The sequence below is a fragment of the Thalassophryne amazonica genome, chromosome 4 (genome assembly GCF_902500255.1).
Source record: "Thalassophryne amazonica chromosome 4, fThaAma1.1, whole genome shotgun sequence".
Lineage (NCBI taxonomy): Eukaryota > Metazoa > Chordata > Actinopteri > Batrachoidiformes > Batrachoididae > Thalassophryne > Thalassophryne amazonica.
Genome location: NC_047106.1, coordinates 30320856 through 30341870, shown reverse-complemented (window position 1 = coordinate 30341870; position 21015 = coordinate 30320856). Strand labels below are relative to the sequence as shown.

Genomic DNA, 21015 nt, shown 5'->3' with positions numbered 1-21015 from the left:
TGTGTATTGAATGTTCATTTCTCTACCATAAGCCGTCTCCAAAGGTGTTTCAGAGAATTTGGCAGTACATCCAACCAGCCTCACAACCGCAGACCACGTGTAACCACACCAGCCCAGGACCTCCACATCCAGCATGTTCACCTCCAAGATCGTCTGAGACCAGCCACTCGGACAGCTGCTGAAACAATCGGTTTGCATAACCAAAGAATATCTGCACAAACTGTCAGAAACCGTCTCAGGGAAGCTCATCTGCATGCTCGTCGTCCTCATCGGGGTCTCGATCTGACTCCAGTTCGTCGTCGCAACTTCGCACAGCCATTGAAGAGGAGTGGACCAACATTCCACAGGCCACAATTGACAACCTGATCAACTCTATGCGAAGGAGATGTGTTGCACTGCATGAGGCAAATGGTGGTCACACCAGATACTGACTGGTATCCCCCCCCCAATAAAACAAAACTGCACCTTTCAGAGTGGCCTTTTATTGTGGACAGTCTAAGGCACACCTGTGCACTAATCATGGTGTCTAATCAGCATCTTGATATGGCACACCTGTGAGGTGGGATGGATTATCTCAGCAAAGAAGTGCTCACTATCACAGATTTTGACTGGTTTGTGAACAATATTTGAGGGAAATGGTGATATTGTGTATGTGGAAAAAGTTTCAGATCTTTGAGTTCATCTTATACAAAATGGGAGCAAAACCAAAAGTGTTGCGTTTATATTTTTGTTGAGTATAAGATTAGATTAGATTAGATAGAACTTTATCGCTAGGGTAAGAAGCACAGAGTATCAAAAGTGAAAGTTAAAAAAACCCCTGTAACTTGAGGCAAAACTTAGAAACTAACCATCTATAGACACCTGACACAATCTAAGTGTATGAAACAAGCTTGCTAGCTACTCATGTTAACCAATACGTATCCTTTGATACGTATTAGGTTAACATGGGCCTGTACTACACCAAATGAGTTATTGTAATAATGAGGCAAGCACTTGAGACATTCAGGTAACATTAAGAAATGGTATGGTCCACTTTTACAGGTGTCTAAAATTGTATTACTACATTCTTCAGACATGAATACGGTAAATATATTGTATTATTTCAAATTACAGGTCAGAACAAGATATAAATTTTTCCACCACCCACAAAATGTTGCTTCTATCTCTCTTGGGTGGAGTCAAAGTATTAGTAAGGGGTCAGATCCCCACAGTACCTCATTACTGAAATATGAGTGGAACAGTTGGAAGCTTGATTGATAAAGATGTTTTAATACGAGGTCTGTTAGAAAAGTATCGGACCTTTTTATTTTTTTCAAAAACCATATGGATTTGAATCACGTGTGATTGCATCAGACAAGCTTGAACCTTCGTGCGCATGCGTGAGTTTTTTCACGCCTGTCGGTTGCGTCATTCGCCTGTGAGCAGGCTTTGTGTGAGCACTGGTCCACCCTCTCGTCGTTTTTTATTGCGAATAAATGTCTGAATGATTTGGAGCTTTGCTGCATCAATTTTTTTTCCAGAAACCTCCAGGTGGACACCGTTCGGAAAATTAATATGGCTTTCAGGGATGATTTTATGGGGATTATACAGATTAAGGAGTGTTACTGCCGCTTTAAAGACGGCCCACAACTGCTGAGAGCGCGGCATGCTCCCAGTGCCGATCGACAGGCTCAAACCCCGCTGAAACAACCAGATCATTTCTAACGTGAAGGCTTTGTTGATCCGGGACCTTATCTGGCTTTCACAAAAAGGCAGGAGACGAGGACATCAGTCCTTTTTCGGCACATTCCACTGTTACAGGAGTTTTTTTCATGGAAAGAAAAGCGGAGGGACGTGCCACGGAGCCGTTCATTACGCAGCAAAAAACCACCTCCGTGTTGGTCTCACAGGACGGCTTTCAGGTGGATTTCAGACGGTTGTCGGTGGCTTTTCAGTCGTGTAATTATCAGATTGTGATTGTGCATGAGCTGGACATGCCTCAACATGTCCTGGAAGGCTTCATCACGGCATTGCTTTGTGCCATGCGGCTCCACCACGACGCGCGGAACTCCTCCGCACTTCTGTCTTAATGTGCTGAAAAAGTGCTGATGTCCACATGTTTTCACAATTCCTGTGCTAGTCAGACGACATACCGGATCAAGACAGCGTCCAGTTTAGAAATGAACGGCACATTCCACTGTTACAGGAGTTTTTGTCATGGAAAGAGGAGCGGCTCCACCGCATGGCGCAAAGCAACGCCGTGACGAAGCCTTCCAGGACATGTTGAGGCATGAGGTATAATCCCCATAAAATCGTCCCTGAAAGCCATATTAATTTTCCGAACGGTGTCCACCTGGAGGTCTCTCACAGTTTCTGGAAAAAAATTGATGCAGCAAAGCTCCAAATTGTTCAGACATTTATTCGCAATAAAAATCTGATGAGAGGGGTGGACCAGTGCTCACACAAAGCCTGCTCACAGGCGAATGACGCAACCGACGAAAAAACTCATGCATGCGCACGAAGGTTCAAGCTTGTCTGATGCAATCACACTTGATTCAAATCCATATGGTTTTTGAAAAAAATAAAAAGGTCCGATACTTTTCTAACAGACCTCGTATTGCAAATGTTGTCATGTTGAGTACCTGCCTATGACCTGTACAAACTTTCTTTGTAATACTGAACAGAGCCTCCTCCCAGGTGCTTCCAAGTTCATCTGCACTGGGTTTTCCATCCACAGACAAGGACATAAAGCAGAATAGGGAGAATGATTCCACATTAGCTTTCCCACAGACTTTCCGTCTCCTGCAACCTGATGGGAGTTTTTCTTTCCGGCTTCCATTTCCATTTTTCAGGATGAAACTAATCCTGAAGAGCACTGTGATCTCGTTCTCTAAAAGGTAGGAGGATGCTGTCATCCACTCTCCTCCCGTTGTCATGCCAACCATTGATGTCATTCCACTATGCTGTGATCTGATGAGTGAACAGGCCTCCGATATACGGTTGGGGGGAGCACACTGTCTTCAGCGTTCTCAAGCTGTCCAGAGTTCAACTATAAATAACGATAAAGTGGTAAAATGGATTTCACTTTAATTTGGGTACATTTCAGGGAAATGTACTGCAGGGTCACACTTTTTAAATGAGTGCGTGTCAAAATGCCCCTTACGTTTGTAACTGCTGATATTTCAACTGTCAGAACAGGAAATGTGGAGCTCATAAACATGAAAGAAAGTGCTTATTTTCATCAAATCAATAATGTAAATGAGAACACCACTCAGTGTGTGTGTGTGTGTGTATACAGTGCATCCAGAAAATATTCACAGTGATTCACTTTTCCATGTTTTGTTATGTTACAGCCTTATTCCAAAATGGAGTAAATGCATTTTTTTTTCCTCTCAAAATTGTACTCACAACACACCATAATGACAACATGAAAAAGGTTGTTTTTTTTTTTTGCAACTTCATTAAAAATAAAAAAACTAAGAAATCACATGTCCATAAGTATACACACCCTTTGCTTAATACTTTGTTGATGCATCTTTGGCAGAAATTACAGCCTCAAGTCTTCTTGAATATGATGTGGGAGCAGGAGTGTCTGTTTCAGTTCTCTCCAGAGATGTTCAGTCGGACTCAGGTCTGGGCTCTGGCTGAGCCACTCAAGGACATTCACAGAGTTGTCCTGAAGCCACTCCTTTGATATCTCGGTTGTGTGCTTAGGGTCACAGTCTTGGTGAAAGATGAACCTCAATTCTGACTAGTCTCCCAGTTCCTGCTGCTGAAAAACATCTCCACAGCATGATGCTGCCACCACCATGCTTTAGGGCTGGTGCCTGCTTTCATCCAAACATGAGGCCTGGCATTCACGCCAAAGAGTTTAATTTGTGTCATCAGACCAGATAATTTTGTTTCTCATGGTCTAAGAGTCCTTCAAGGGCCTTTTGGCAAACTCCAGGCAGGCTGCCATGTGCCTTTTACTAAGTAGATACGGTTGTCCTTCTGGAAGGGTCTCCTCTCTCCACAGAGGAATGCTGGAGCTCTGACAGAGTGTCCATTGGGTTTTTGGTCACCTCCCTGACGAAGGCCCTTCTCTTTGAATGCTCAGTTTAGATGGGTGGCCAGCTCTAGGTAGAGTGGGTCTGAACTCCTTCCATTTACAGATGATAGAGGCCATTGTGCTCAGTGGGACCTTCAAAGGTGCAGATATGTTTCTGTACCCTTCCCCAGATTTGTGCCTCGAGACAATCCTGCCTCGGGATCTACAGACAATTCCTTTGACTTCATGCTTGGTTTGTGCTCTGACATACACTGTCAACTGTGGGACCTTATATATCGGGAAAAAAAAAAAATCTTTTCATGTCATTATGGGGTATTGTGTGTAGATGTTTGAGGGGGAAAAAAAAAAGAATAATTCATTTTGGAATAAGGCTGTAACATAAAAAATGTGGAAAAAGTAATCATGTCATAGTATAATTCGTTTAACTGTTTCTCTACTCCCAGGTTCTAGGTAATTTAGGTCACATCCAGTCTGGGATGATGCACTGCTGCTGGGTGATTCTTAGACTGCGGGCACTTTTATGTCCCTTGATCATATTTTCTGAAAAAAAGAAAAAAGGGGAAATTTCACACTTTTATAGTTATCTTTACAATGAAAGTGTTTTAAGAAATTTGTCCTAGTAGTCTATGATGACTTTTTCACCTTTTTTCAGCATCATTATTGCTGTTTTGTGCTTGTCCCACACCCAGACTTATGATCTTCAATGATAAAAATGAATAGTAAACAAACGTTTTTTCTAATGTTTTAAAATATCTCTGAATAAAATATCAGTAAAATAATCAAAACATAATTGGGGTATTCAGTGTCATACAACTGTTGTGATTTTTTTAAACGAAATGTAGTTGTCCCACACTATTGCCGTAATTTCCACCACAACAATAATGTCCCTTTAAAAAGTTTGTTTGAAAGGTTGCGTGGGTAGTTTCTATGGAGATAAACAGTAACATCAGAGCACATGTATATAGCGCCAAATCACAACAAACAGTTGCCCCAAGGCGCTTTATATTGTAAGGCAATGGTGTGGTGGAAATTACATTTACAAGGCCAATAGTGCCCGTAGTTAAAGAATCACCCTGCTATGTGTCGCACCATGGAACCACAGTGAGCCCTGGATGGCAAACCCACAGGCAGGAACCCATTCCATCCCCCTCTGTCAAAATTAACCACCTGTCTGCTGCAACCACTTGAAACATTATTTGTACAACATTTGAAACATGATTTTCTCAAGTGTTTGTCAGAAATGATAATAGTTTAGTGCCAGAGGGTGACTCTCCGGGTACGCTGCCATCACTATCAGTGAAAGATGTCACTTTTCAAACACGCCCTCCGTCTGATGATTGTGGTAACTTTAGGTCGTTATAGAGCATGTCAAGTCAGCCGTCATCCTGCTTTGTGTCCACCAGATCCCATCAGGTCTCAGAAGAGAAGCAGTTTAGTACTTTGCTAGGAGACCATTTGGGAAGACCTGAGGCTGTCTGTCTTCCTCCATGTAAAACTGGAGTTGCATCAGGAAGGACATCCGGTGTAAAAGTAATGCCAAATCCTAATGGGGACCTGTACTAGGCCTGCTGTGGTGACGCTGAACAATCCGGGGCAACTGAACTGTTGGAGTTATAGTGAATCCAGAACTGCTACTGTGACACCATAAAAAATAAATATGAGATCTGCTTCAGAGTAAACCAGATTAATCAGGAGTATATATTCTGTCATACCAACTCTAAAATAACAGAATCGGTCGTGGACCTCCTGCTGGGTTCACTGCCTCCAGTGCGTCACTTCTGGATGAAATGATTGCAGGTTCAGCTGTGACTCAGCGGTTTATAAGCAGCACTTGGTGCGATTCATTTTTCCAGCTCATTAACTCACCCACGCCACAGCGCTGTGGTGCACTCAGACGGGCGCACTTTGCAGCTTTGGTGCGATAGGAATAAAATCAATTTAATTGAAGACCAGTTCAACAAAGAGAAATCTGCAGAAGGAAAATCCAGTAAATTTTTTTCAACTTTAACACAGCAAAATCACCAGTGTTAAATTAACACTGCCAGTGTATGTATATTCCTCACTGACCCAGTGTGGACCCCTATTGTCACTGTCAGTGTTAACACTGGTGAGTTTACTGTGAGCATATAAAACAGTTGATGATCAAGTGGTTGCTGTTGTGGGTTTGTAACCAGATCTTCAGTTCAAATCCCCATCAGACTAGAACAGCATTAAGGGCCCTTGGGCAATGGCTTTAATCCCCAAATTACTGCGTGCAGTTGAGCAACTTGACTGTGTGTCATTGCTGTACTATAAACGCAGTCCATTTGGTGCTTTAGCTCCATGGATAAGGAGGTGGTGTGGTAATATGCAGACCTGGGTTTGACTCCCAATCACAATAGCTGTCTGTGTTCTTGTGCAAGACTCTTCCTCTGCGTTTTCCTCGACTGGGAGTGTAACCTGTGTTAGACTGGTATCCTGTCCAAGGGGAGTAGAGTCTCATCTGCTTCACACTATGGAATGTAAAGATGAGCACCAGCACCAATGAGTCTCGGGGTCTTCAACTCTACTTTTTCATCCATACTCTGTGGTTTTACACACATTTATTTCTGAAGGATTGAATATAAAATGATTCAGCTTTTATCATACTAACTGCCATCAAAGCAAAAAGCTAATAATTTTTTATAGTGTGATTCGACTAACCATTAATAACAGCAATTGATCGATTCAATGAGTCATTTACTCATTAAAAAAAACTTAATATTTCTTACTCCAAGTCCAATAGTTAAAAACAAAATATATATAAATCATTCAGCCAATATCTGGTGGAATGATTTACTCAAGTGTAGATTACACTATATGCAATGTTTTTTGGAGTATTTAAGACTAAAACAACAGTTTGAAATTTATCCTTTCCTGGTGCGCAGTTACTGACATAAATATTCGGATTTTGAACTACGCGCTACTAAAACCAGGAACTTCCGGATGGGTCCTGACATAGGAGAAGAAGGAGGAAGTGACATCAGCATGAGAACCATTATCTTAATAGCCCCATTCATTTATGGATGTTTACAGACTACTGACAGCCCCGTTTCCACAGAGTGGTTCGGGTCAGAGCTGCACGGTGTTTTTGGTGTCAAAGGTTAATTCTGGCCAGCAGAATCCTTCTGATTGGCAGGTGGAACACTTATATTGATGAGCGCACACACACTGTGTCTGTGGCTTCACCACTCGACACAGAGGTAAAACTGAGTATTTTCACATTATTTTATTTGATTGTTTTGTGGATCATGGGATAATTTTGTTGCATGCAGACTGAGACGTTATGAGCAGATGAGGGATTGAGAGTCTTTCAACTTGCTGCACAAAAGCGCAGCAAGTGGTGGAAGAAGAGGAGGCTCATTCACAGCCAGACTCGATCCATCAACTGCAATTAATGGATTACAGGTGGTGCTGTAACCTGGCACCAAACTCCTGTGTGACAAAGGGACTTTTCTTCAACCAGGACATAAGGAATTAAATTATTTTCAGACGTTGTTTTGTAAAGGTGGATAAGTTTTCATCAAACTAAAGATGATCTCACTGAAACAAACAGGTAAGACTGTCATTTACTCCTTGTGTGAATGGTTTTAATATTTAATGTGTTACGTTACTAACGTATAGTACACTAACTGTATTCAAGAAGGAAACAATATTTATTTTAAAAAGAGCTGATATTTTCAGTCACTCGTGACTTTTCAGATTTGAATGTACCCGTTTCTAAGAAAGAAAGAAAAAAAAAAAACAAAAGAAAACAAAAAATACACACTTCCTCATCACATTTTTCTGTTGTCACAGACAGAAAAACTATTTTATTTAATCAGTTGATTACGACCAAAGACCTGGCAAAAAAACAAACAACAACAACAACAAAACAGTTTATTATCTCTGCCTGCATGCTGAAATCGCCTGCATTATTTTTTTTCATAATCACCATACTGTGTTCTGAACTCTGCCAATATCATCACTGTTGTCAGACTGAAGGTTTTCCTTTAAGGTTTAGTATCCCTCATTGTGGTCTAAATAAGGCTCAAAACCATAAGGCTGTGTCCCCTAGTTTCTTCAAAATCACCTTCAGACTGGACTTTAAAAAAACATAACAAAACAAAACAAAAAACTGCTCCACACTCGAAAAAAGTCGTCCGGAAACAGCTGGACCTCTGCTGTGTTTACAATTGATTTGGGCTTGAATCAGCAGGTCCCATTCTCGTGATGACGTAGCAACAATATGGCCGCAGCTGAGGGCTGAAATAGAGCGCAGGCTTCAGACAGCTGTAGTTTATCCTTCACCTGCGCACTTATCGACTTTTATTGTTCAGAATGTTTTAAAATATCAACAGTTCATAATTTTTAGTGATTACTTGTGCACATTTTTGGTGTCACATATACTTTAATTCATCTTAAAAGCACTTTAAACCTTTGGTGGAAAAGTTTCAATTCTGTTAAAACAGAAGTTTGTGGTTGTAACCAAATGTATCTGAAAATGATTTGAAACCAAGCAAATATATATGTGTTTGTGTTTTTTTCGTCCCTCTTTTGGTTGCCCCCAGTTGCCACAGCAGATCTGGAAGAGATCAGCATTGAGATTTGGGCACAGGTTTTACACCGGTACGCCCTTCTTTATACAACTCTCCTAGAGCCAAGTAGTCATCAGAACCTCCTCTGCTTAACGTCTGAGATCTGACAGGATGCAGAGCTGCTGTAAAAATAAGGTACCATTTTGTTAAAATGTGGAGCATTTTAAAAGCAGTGAAACCTGTGAAAAAAAACTTCCCATTTGAAAAGGAGAAAAAGTCAAAATGTGGCATAATTTCTCAACAAACTGCTTTAAATGAAATACACACACACACACATATATATATATATATATATATATATATATATATATATATATATATATATATATATATATATATATATATATATATATATACACAGTAGTGTTCAGAATAATAGTAGTGCTATGTGACTAAAAAGATTAATCCAGGTTTTGAATATATTTCTTATTGTTACATGGGAAACAAGATACCAGTAGAGTCACACAAATCCAACAAGACCAAGCATTCATGATATGCACACTCTTAAGGCTATGAAATTGGGCTATTAGTAAAAAAAAAAAAAAAAAAAAAAAAAAAAAGTAGAAAAGGGGGTTTTCACAATAATAGTAGAATCTGCTGTTGACGCTACAAACTCAAAACTATTATGTTCAAACTGCTTTTTTTTAATTTAGCAATCCTGTGAATCACTAAACTAGTATTTAGTTGTATAACCAGTTTTTCATTTCTTCACATCTGCGAGGCATTAATTTTGTTGGTTTGGAACCAAGATTTTGCTTGTTTACTAGTGTGCTTGGGGTCATTGTCCTGTTGAAACACCCATTTCAAGGGCATGTCCTCTTCAGCATAAGGCAACATGACCTCTTCAAGTATTTTGACATATCCAAACTGATCCATGATACCTGGTATGCGACATATAGGCCCAACACCATAGTAGGAGAAACATGCCCATATCATGATGCTTGCACCACCATGCTTCACTGTCTTCACTGTGAACTGTGGCTTGAATTCAGAGTTTGGGGGTCGTCTCACAAACTGTCTGCGGCCCTTGGACCCAAAAAGAACAATTTTACTCTCATCAGTCCACAAAATATTCCTCCATTTCTCTTTAGGCCAGTTGATGTGCAAATTGTAACCTCTTCTGCACGTCTTTTATTTAACCAAGGGACTTTGCAGGGGATTCTTGCAAATAAATTAGCTTCACACAGGCGTCTTCTAACTGTCACAGCACTTACACTCCGTTTTCTTCCATGCGTCGCTGTTTTTTTTGTCCATTTTAAAGCATTGGAGATCATTGTAGATGAACAGCCTATAATTTTTTTGCACCTGCCTATAAGTTTGCCCCTCTCCAATCAACTTTTAATCAAACTACGCTGTTCTTCTGAACAATGTCTTGAACGTCCCATTTTCCTCAGGCTTTCAAAGAGAAAAGCATGTTTAACAGGTGCTGGCTTCATCCTTAAATAGGGGACACCTGATTCACACCTGTTTGTTCCACAAAATTGACGAACTCGCTGACTGAATGCCACACTGCTATTATTGTGAACACCCCCTTTTCTACTTTTTTTTTTACTAACAGTCCAGTTTCATAGCCTTAAGATTGTGCATATCATGAATGCTTGGTCTTGTTGGATTTGTGAGAATCTACTGAATTTTCCCATGTAACAATAAGAAATATACTCAAAACCTGGATTAATCTTTTTAGTCATAGCACTACTATTACTCTGAACACTGTCTATATATATATATATATATATATATATATATATATAGTGATTAGACTAATCCATTAATTGAGCACCCAATTCAGCTGCGTTCACAGTGATTCAAACATACACAACATTGTGTTTGATAAACCTTTTTAATCTCAACAGCACATTAGCTTATGTGTGGTCGACATCAACGACGGTAAATATAAAACTGCTATTTGTAGGTTGATGTTTTATCAGCAGGAAGTGAAAGTATACCTGGAAACACGTCCACTAGAATCTTCATGACTTTACAGTCTAGAGAAATATTGCTATAATACTTTTAAATGGCATACACTGAGTGACCAACGAGAAAAAAACGGTCTAGAAGCTGAAGAAGCTCCAAAACGCCACACGGTGGGTCATATAGGGAAACTTCTGAGGGATTTTGGTTTTGTACCTTTGTAAAACCTCTATTCACTTTGAGAATGGAAAAAAAAAAAAAAAAAAAAATCTGTCCAGAAATAACTTCAAACATCTTAATTCAACATAAAATCTGAAAAGTAAAAGGCACACCGAACACATTCAACACTAAACCATCTTGGTGCGCTGAAGATGCTCCAAACCTCTAAGGTGTAAATCAAACAAACAAAAAAACCTCCAATCAGTCTGACAAGTACAACTCCTTCGTGGACAACTGACAATCAAATGAAGTGTTGCTGTGACTTTCTTTGGAAGGAATTTGTTTGGAGGAGAAAACTGTTTCCTACATATTAAAGTTTGTTTCATCTTCCAGGACATAGCAGAGCTGTGCAAACCTGTTCCGCCACTTCTGTCTCTACATCACTTCTTCCCCTTGTCGTCAGAGTGCTCTAGTGACCCAGACCACATGAAAGACAAATGCAATGTTTAGAAGGAAAAATACACCCTTTCATACTCCCTTATCAATATTAGATTTAGGTTGTTAATAATAAAATAAATGCCTTCATTTTACTCCATTTCTATGACTGAATGAGGATACCCACCAAACCGGTGACAGAAAACTAAAACGAAGGACCCGATTCAGACCCCGGGCAAGTTTGGCACTTTTCAATTTTAATTTTACCCACCAGAGGCAGCGTCTAGTAAACCTTGGATACATGATATCTTAACAAAGGCTTTGTATATCAAGGTGTAACTTGGGACACAAAGTTACCTCACAAAACCCCAGAGATGTATAAAATGGGAAAAAAATTCAATTCTACTTTTGGCCACCAGGGAGCTGAATATCAGAAACCTTGTGTATATGATAGTGTAACAATGACTTCTTATATCAAGCTGAATCTTGGCATCCAATGTCATCTCACTGAGATATTCAACATGTTCAACTTTGGGTGCATTTCAGTTCTAATTTTGGCTACTAGGGGTGAAGATGTGTCACCCTTGCATTAAGATACCTAGACAGTTAAAAAAAAAAAAAAAAAAAAAAAAAATATATATATATATATATATATAATCAAGCTTTTTTTATATATATCATGGCCCGCAAGGTCACCTGATGAAGACTCTGGACATGCAAGATGCTCGGTTGCATTTCAACTGTAATTGTGGCCACCAGGAGGCAGAGTTCCTAAATCCTACTGGATGGAAGAAATCAACAAGGTCTTCATTGTTCTACAAGTGCCACAAACCTCCCAGCTACATTTCTACCTCAGGTGTAAATAATGACTAATTATAATTGTGATGAGTCCCCACATAGATGTAAACCTATCATTAAAAAGCAAGCATATGAGAACAGGGCTAGAACCAACCACATAGCAATTTTCAGGTGTGGCCATTTTTTTTTCTAATCCCAAGACCTGTTATGCAACATGTCTTATAGCTGCAATGCATTGTGGTCTGGGTAGTCTGGCTACTGTTACTGTCACTGATGCCTCTCAAACAATTCACTGTGAAACGTCAGAGCAGAATGGCGCGGCTGGAAACAATACCTTTCCCTTTGTTTGTGACGTGGCACTGATGCCAGAATAACCCTGTGTTTGGTCGCTCACATGCACGGTGTTGTCCTGGAAATATCTCCATGTTTGAGAGTGTTGTTTCTGTTTGGCAGTTACACTCAAGGATAAGAAAGGACACCACAGCAGAACAAAATGGGTCCAGAAGTTAACGGTTTTAATGTACGATGACTGATGCAAAATTCACAAGAAGGTTATCTCAAAGTTTGTATAACTTATTTTTCTGTTGCTGCGTGATGGTTGACTGATCATTTTCTCAGAAACTGTTCATCTTCAAGTTTAAATTTTGCCATTTTTGAAGTGGATCTCAATTTTTTCAATGAATCTTGTCATGGATGAGTTTGTTCTGTCACTTGGAACCACAGAACAAAGATCATTCAGTGGAACCATCTCCGCCTTACAAGAAACCAACTCGGCCCCATGAAACAGCTAAAGGAGAAACTTAAAATTTGGCACAACAAGATGGGTATGCTCCTGCATGTCTACAGCATCCATCAAGGAGAGCAGAATCAAGCTTGAATACCTCCTGTGTTCACTTGATCTGGTAGATCATTACCTCTTCTCTAAACTGAAGGTGCTGAGTGGACTTCCTGGAGATCCAAGATGCCAATTTCTACATAGAAGAAACCACAAGCTCTGTAATTGTTGGAACAATAGAGTAATTACATAAAGTCAGTTCAGCTCTGTTAGCATGCACTGGTGCCATGCATTCACCACAGCGTGGAAGGTCCCTGGGTCCTGGATGTCAGCCACCCAAGCAGACAACCAGTTCATCCCCATCTCTCGAAAGCAGCAATGTACCTGCTGCAGCCAGGTGAAACATGGGCGTCCTCTGACTTTTCTAGTTGCTGGGTTCCTCATCATTGAGGTGGTACCTGTGAGCTCGATCAAACAAGTGTAATGCCTCATCTGGGTCTCCCCAAGAATCCATTCAATAGACACAAAATCATTCCAAAGATATCCAAGGATCATCTGAGGACTCGATCTACTACAGCAGGGGTGGCCAAGTTCGGTCCTCGAGAGCCACACTCCTGACACTCTTAGTTGTCTCCCTGCTCCAACACACCTGAATCCAATGAAAGACTCGTTAGCAGACTTTTAATGAGCCTTTCATTGGATTCAGGTGTGTTGGAGCAGGGAGACAACTAAGGGTGCCAGGAGTGTGGCTCTCGAGGACCGAACTTGGCCACCCCTGTACTACAGACATTCAGCAGTTGTATCAGCATCACTTCTGTCTGGTGAATTCATGATAAGCTCTTACCAGGCATCTCTCGATCTCAAAGACTGAGTCCTGGCTGCACATAGAGACCCATATTAGCTGACAAAGTTCTCAAAGAAACTGTTTTGGGGATTGTTGGGTAACTACTGACTCTTGAATAATGTCATACCAAAAATCTGTGTATTATGTTAAACTACTAGCCACCTGCCTTAGCTATAGTTGTGGAAACTAACCTGCAAGTAGTTCTAGTGAGTTCACAACATGACAACACCAAGTGGAAACAAAGCAGCAGGCTGTGATTCACTCTACTTTTACTTATTAATTTTAGTAGCAGCTTGTTGGTTTATCCAAACATTTAGTGGGAGCTCTTAAGCTTACAATTCGTGAGTTTTATGCACCACTTGGCATACATCAAATTTAGTTACTCTGACTAGTTGTAGGTCTATCCAACTGTCCCCAGAGCCATGTTGGCGTGCATCCTTTTGGTAACACCCTTTGGGAATATAAAATTATGGGAAGCGGATCCTCAGACCAGAGGATCCTTGGTTCAAAACCCAGCCAGACCAGAAAATTGCTAAGAGCCCTTGGGCAAGGTCCTTAATCCCTTAGTTGCTCCCAGTGTGTCGTGAGCACCTTGCATGACAGCCCCCTGACAGTGTGTCTGCGTGAATGGTTTTGGACGATGAATCTGCATGCAGTGGGAACCTTTAGTACATATGTGTCCTAACAAAGAACTCCTTCTGGCAGATTTTCCAACATGCACAGTTTACAGGTCCAGGGTTGGAGGAAGGCAGGTTGTATGGTCAATGGTAAATATATATTATATATTCTTTAATCTAATGTTCAACTGTATTAAAGTATTTCAGGGTGGATTTTTCCTAAAGTGTTGCATCAGGCTGCAAATAAAGTTGGTCTTAGGCACGTTTAAAGACTTCATTATGGAGAGTCCTGATCAAACTGTAGCAGAGACGCTTCTGCAGTCTAAAATCGAAGTAAAAACTGTAAAATCTGCGAATAAATGCCACTCCTGAAGGCTGACCCGACTACACAAACCCCTACCCACTGACGGTTGTGCAGGATGTTTGATGGTTACAGTTCGATAACATCATCTGAAAGTCACTTCCTGTGAATGAAATAAAACAGATTTAAAAAACCAACAAAATACATTTGAGTGCTTCACCTGTTGTTGCTAGCGTGCTGTCAGTCAAAGAGCGAAGAGTTGTAATTCAGTGTCAGATGACTAATGTCCTCCTGGACTTTGTCTCACAGCAGCACCAACATCACAGAAAACAAACAAAAAACATACTATCATGGAATCTGATGCATGGAATCTTCATGGGGTCAGTCTGCCATTATTAACATAACTGGACATTTTATCGTCAACACAATCATAAAGACATGACTGGAGCCGAGGATGTCAACCAGAATGAAAGATTCAACTACTCTGGCTTTCTTGTGTCGGTCGTGACATGAATGTGCTGAATAATCAACTGAGACGCCAACAAGCCTTTTCCTTTATCAGTGAATACATCAGATGTGCCAACAATGCAAAAACGTACGTGGCTTAGTGGTTAGCACTGTTGCATGAAGGTTGTGGGATCGCATGTTCTCCCCGTGTTCACGTGGGTTCCCTCTGCGTGTTCCGACTTCCTCCCACTTCCAAAGACATGCAGGTTAGGTGAATTAGGAACTTTAAATTGACTGTAAGTGTGCGTGTGAATGTTTGTCTGTCAATATGAGGCCCTGCGATAGAATGACGTGCTGTCCAGGGTGTACCCCGCCTCACACCCTGGAGTAAGACGGGTATAGAAAATGAATGAATGTTTTCAGTAAAAGTTTTTCTATCAACGTGCTGCAGTTACACACCGCTGTGTACAAACATATCACAGTCTGTGAAACCACAGAGCGGTCTGTGAAATCGGAATCACTTCGGCACATCTCTGCTGCCTTCACCTTCTGTGGCACTGCAACTGCATGGATTTATAACTAAATCCACTTATTAAATAGGGAGTCAGCAGAATGGAGCACAACTATATCACGCTCTTAAGAGGTGAAGTAAAGCCCTCTTGACACTTGTACGAATTTGATTGTCGCACTGCCGCTCAATTCATCGTGCCAATGCATCCCGTTTGTCCTGCTTGACGCCTTATTATATAAAATAAAGCCTGTGACATATCATTTTGTAGCCGATGATGCAACTGCTCTCAGAATTTGGCTGATGAAATCATTCTCTCATCGCTCCCAGAATCAGAGAAATTATCTACAGCTGCAGGTTGTCTTGTGCACGTCATGCGATGGAGAACACATTTGGAATCTTGTCTCAAAGGTAATTATTTATCAAATCAAATCAATTTTATTTATATAGCGCCAAATCACAACAGTTGCCCCAAGGCGCTTTATATTGTAAGGCAAAAGCCAAACAATAATTACAGAAAACTCCAACGGTCAAAACGACCCCCTATGTTAATTTATAATATACGTACATATTGCAATGGATTGGTCAAACATTTTCATTCCTTCTTATGAGTTAGATAATGTATCAGTAAAATTATGTTAACATCTCTTCATAATCTAATTTGAGGTTCAGATGCCCTGCACTCAATGACAGATATTGTGTTTGTGAATAGGTTGCGCAATGTTCGTGACAAGTTCATGAAAGTGGCACAAAATTAATGCATGCCAGAAATTTTGAACACTTCAAATTTTTCTTTGCTCGCTGGCACATAGCAGCACACAGTTTACAAGAGTTTACACTGAGTTTACTGATCAAATTCATGCAAATGTCACGGTGGCTTAAGACATCTTCGGACAGCTTACATGGTGTTAAACTTAGGTGTCACTGGTGTTGGATGCACCGCAGTGCAGAGCAACCCCCATGTCAAAATGTATGAAGCTGACAGATTAAATAAGATGTCAACAGAACTTCTGTCGCATAAAAAAGCGCAACAATTTCTCCAAAGACAAGATATTTTCTTTTGGCTTGTTCCATTTTTGTTGGGTTGCACAGCAGGGATCAAAGTTGGCTGATCTGGCACAGGTTTTCAGATGTCCATCCTGATGGAAACCCATATTTTCAAGTTTACTTGTACTAAATTCAGTATGACTTCATATAAAGTTACTCCATCACAACATAAAATGCTGGTACAGTGTCCTAGAGCACCGCTTTTCGTGCAGAACAACACTAGTTCAAGTCCCGGAGGGGATCGGCACCTAATGACTCTTCGTGCTCATCCAGTAGCAAAATCAGCTCCTGCCTGATTTCAGTGGGAAGGTAAAAGGTGGTATGGAGAGGAACTGGCCTTTCTACCTCATCTCATCCCACCACAGCATAAGGTGTGCTCTTCAAACGAGTGCAGCCCCAAAGCTTTTAAATTTTTTAAAATGTTAATACTGAGCTAAAATATAGCAGTTTTTCTAATTCTGTGAATATGGAATTGCCCAGAAACTTTGTAAGTTGGGAGTGAGCAGAAATACGGACCAACATTTATGTATCATTCACTCTTGCCTTCTGTACAGACAAGACCAGACCAGAACATGAACAGAGATGACTCAGCTTTGAGCTGAGGTGTGTGATGGGTTCTTATTTGTGACAGTCTTCACAGTCAACCGTAGCCAAAAGAGCACGAGAAAGACGTGTTCCTCCTTTGTAATCGAGGAAGATAAACTTCAGTAACTGAGTTAAACTTCAATTCTTTTGACAGGAATTTTTCCTGACCAGGCAGAATGTTGGTTAAACAGAAAGCACCTCTGCTTTACTTCTGTTAGCTTCCCTCTTAGAAAACCTTTGGCCTAGTTTGTTTTGACGGTGTAGCGGGAGTGTCAAATGTATGCCAGAAACGCAAAATGCATAGAAGTTGGCAGTTCTGTTATAGGTATGATGCACAATTCACAATGTGAGTTGTTTAAAAAAAGATTCTTGTGCACCTGCAAATATTCATGGTTGTGAGCTCTCCTAGTTACATCATCAGCTCCAGTGATGTCATCAACAACAACTTCACAGGTCCCAGGAACCAATCACAGTTGGTGACATGGGTGAGGCTTCTTTCATAATCCCTCAATATTAAGGATTAATATTGCTTCAATATTGCCACAAAAAATAGAATATCAACTGTTGAACAGAGCAATGTATTTACCAGACATACATTAATGACACAAGCCCTCATTTATCAGGCGTATCCCACAATTCAACTGTTAAATAAACACAGCTGTTTTCCATCAAAAAAAAAAAAAAAAGGCCAATTATTCTCGGATAACGAACCCAAGTTAAGAGTGTATGCAAGTAGAAACGTGTAAAAGAAGTTCAGTAGTGTCAGGAATAAATCAGGATTCAGTAGTTGCAAGTTATTAAAAACAAAACCAACAACAAAACTGCCGCTGCTATATTATTATTATTTTTCCCAATGAAGTTAATAGTTTCCTCGTGGAGAGTTTATTATGTAGCAATTTTTTTCAATGACAGAAGAGCAAATGTGGCACACGTTCAACTACAAGGACAACTCTCAGAGGGCAAAAACCCCGTCAAGGTGCAAACACCCAATTTGGAAATAATAATAAATAGAAGAAAACACCTGCCATTTTTGGGCAGTATCATTTGTTTTGGTAGTCCAGCAAGATTCAGGTTTTATGACAACCTGTCAAAATGCTGGGTTGCGCAAGGCAGGTTTTCATAATCACAATAATAATACAATAACAACAATAATAATTATTATTATTATGGTCTTTCTCCTTATATGATTTCAAATGTATTAATACTTAAAAAGAACCTAATATTGTCCAGCTTTCATGAAACTTTGTTGTATGAACATGCCCTGGCTTTACATTATGTGGCTCCACCCCTATTTAGTAGCTCCACCCCCCAAAACTTAATTCCACGTCACACAAATTAGTAAAAACTTTTTTTTTTTTTTTTTGGAGTAGTCCTGTTAAAAGTAAATAGCATCCTTGGAGGAGGTAATAAAGATGGCACAACACTCACTGTACGTGCATTTGGATATTCATTAAATTCTGTTTGATTGGAGTGAAGTGTGAAAACTGTATATTAGTGTTGGAACTTTGGCCTTAAAAAAAAAAAAAAGAAAAAAAAAAAAGACCATCCAAAAATAGTTACCTAAAATGGGAACACACCCATTTCTTGCCAATGCATAATACTCGAATTTGCGGCAATATTGACGTACCATGATAAATGAGAGCCGTTTTCTTGTTCTGCTGTTTTTCATCTATGGAATAATAATAAAAAATAAAAAAAATCATAAAAGTCTTTTGAGAATGAGTCTGTTGTGGTTGATTGTTGTCCTACTTGAAATACAAAAAGCACGGCCATTTATTGTGCTTTTGGTTGCCAGGCAGTCAGTCTAAAATTAGTTCATGTCCAACCATTACTACATAAAAGCTGCACACCAGCAGCATCCTTCAGGCTGCACAGTGTAGTCCTGAAGTGCTCATCACCTCACGGACGCCACAACGCTCATAACAGCTGTGCCAATTCAGCCTCTGCTCACATTGTGCCACATTGGACCTGTTCCTGCCTCAGAGAGCTGATGAGAACAAGAACAAGAACAGAACAGGGAGAAAGGGAGGTAGGCAAAGGGAGGATTTTGGTAGAAAGGTATTCTGAGGTTGAGCATAACTAATTAATGCAGTTTGTAATACTCATAAGAAAAGAACACTTCCTTCCCTGTTGCTTTGCTTGTGGCCTCCACTTACATCTCCATTCTGTCTGCTCCTAATGCTGTGCAAGGTCTCACTGCTTAATACTGCTTCCTTCAACTCTCTCACTGGGCTTCAGTTGACCAGTACGAAGCCATGCTGGGTGTCCACAGTCTCCATCATCTCACTGTCCAGGAGGGAGCTCTGGAGCTCAGGGAGGACCAAGCCTTTTGACTGACCCGGTTCAGCCAAAACCCCAGCAGAAGCTCCAGCCTCAGCCTCTCCTGGGACAGGTGAGGGCATCAGACCTGGGTCCAGGGGGAACTCGTACTGCTTGAGGTGAAGTGCTTCAGTGGAAGGCCCCAGGGTCTGCTGTTCACAGACTGCTGGGTAGTTGTAGCCAAGAGTACTGGGGAGGTTTCATGAGGTTGAGAATGGTGGAGCTGGTGCTGTAGGGTGAGATACAGAGGACAGGTGTTGGGTGAAGTGGTGATGGCTCACAAAGGGGTCGTAAATCAGACCTTCCCCTGGTTCCATCACAGGGCTCAAGCTATGTTGGTGACTGAAGGGAGGAGAGGCCTGGGGACTGTTCTGTTGCTGGGGCAGTGGCTGAAGGGCAGGTGACATGAGGTTACCCTGTGGGGCAATTGGACAACCTGCTGGGTCAAGAGCAGGGCCTCCTGTTGGGTAGGATCCCTCCGCTATCTGCATCTGGTTGAAGTAGGTCTGCAGTCCCATGCCCTGTGACTGCTGCTGCAGGTACATCCTCTTCTGGTTCAACCTGTGGTCAGAGCGCAGACGCTACTTAGCTGAAGGCAACTCAAGGAAAGAAAAAGTGCAAGAAGTTACAGTCAAATGAAGCAACGCTAGTGTGAAAGTGATTCAGCAGAGCGGGCAAAAACTTAGAATGACAATGGAAATGAGAAACATTGCATTCAAACATGGCATGAATTGACTAGTTTTTGTGTATTTCAGATGCAAAGACAAAAATGGTTCTGGAGTGTTAAGAAAAAGTGTAATCCTTCAGTTTATGACTATGTGAAACTATGCACTGCAGACAGCGCGCTATAGAGTCAAGATAAACTGGACTTCATATTGGTCTTCAAGACATTTCACCACTTATCCCAGTAGGGCCTTCTACCAGCTGAGTTCAGCTTCTGTCTTGTGCCCAATATATAGTCTTAGGGTGAGAGAGTTACCATTGTAAAACAAACACAATCTGTTCAACAAAAACAGTTACTCTCTCGAGTCATTAAAGTCAACTTGTCGGCTTTTGTCGGCTTTTTGGATTTTCTCTCCCTGATGGATGTGTGAAGTATTCTTAATCATCTATGGAGCAACTGAATGTACAGTATTGTAAGTGGAAAACAGATTGTGTCTCAGACACCCCCCGACTGAGTAAAGTAAGAAGTAGTAAGTCCTATATACACACCCTGAAGCCCAGTGGTGCCGGTGCTAATACCTGGATACTGTAGTGTGAAGTGAATGAAAGTCGATAGCTTAAAAAAAAAAAAAAAATCTGATTTGAATCTGATCCCATGGAGCAAGTCTCAAGAGTAAAACATTACATGGAATCAGTTTTTCAACACATTTGTCAGTGGTATGAATGTAATTCAAATAACATTTTTCAAATCCATTGTGCTCCGATTGCTCAGCTCGGATTCCAGGTGTGTTTAATTACATTTGGTGACTTGTTACATGTTTACATCATGCGTACAGAAAACATGCACGGTTTGGTGCTCTGGAAGGTCTGCACACGTGCAGATCGATCTGGCAGAAACTTATTGAGCAGTTGCGAAAGTCAACCAACTGTAATGGCCCCTTCAACAGTTCAAAATTAGCACACCATGAAAACTCACAGCCG

At 40.8% G+C, this 21015-nt stretch overlaps 1 protein-coding gene and 1 long non-coding RNA gene across 2 annotated transcripts in view; one reads left to right on the top strand and one right to left on the bottom strand.

Moving 5' to 3' along the window:
• Nucleotides 1-1862: 1862 nt before the first annotated feature.
• Nucleotides 1863-20706, top strand: LOC117509586. Its single transcript, XR_004560442.1, has 5 exons — nt 1863-1874; nt 2142-2146; nt 12090-12586; nt 13719-13723; nt 20696-20706. It is a non-coding gene; the product is annotated as an uncharacterized LOC117509586 (long non-coding RNA).
• sik2b (salt-inducible kinase 2b) overlaps nt 16502-21015 on the bottom strand; it is a 198607-nt gene continuing 194093 nt past the window's right edge. The window contains 3 exon segments of the mRNA XM_034169323.1: nt 16502-19564; nt 19567-19606; nt 19608-19932. Coding sequence (XP_034025214.1) covers nt 19287-19564; nt 19567-19606; nt 19608-19932 — 643 coding nt within the window. The 3' untranslated portion in view covers nt 16502-19286.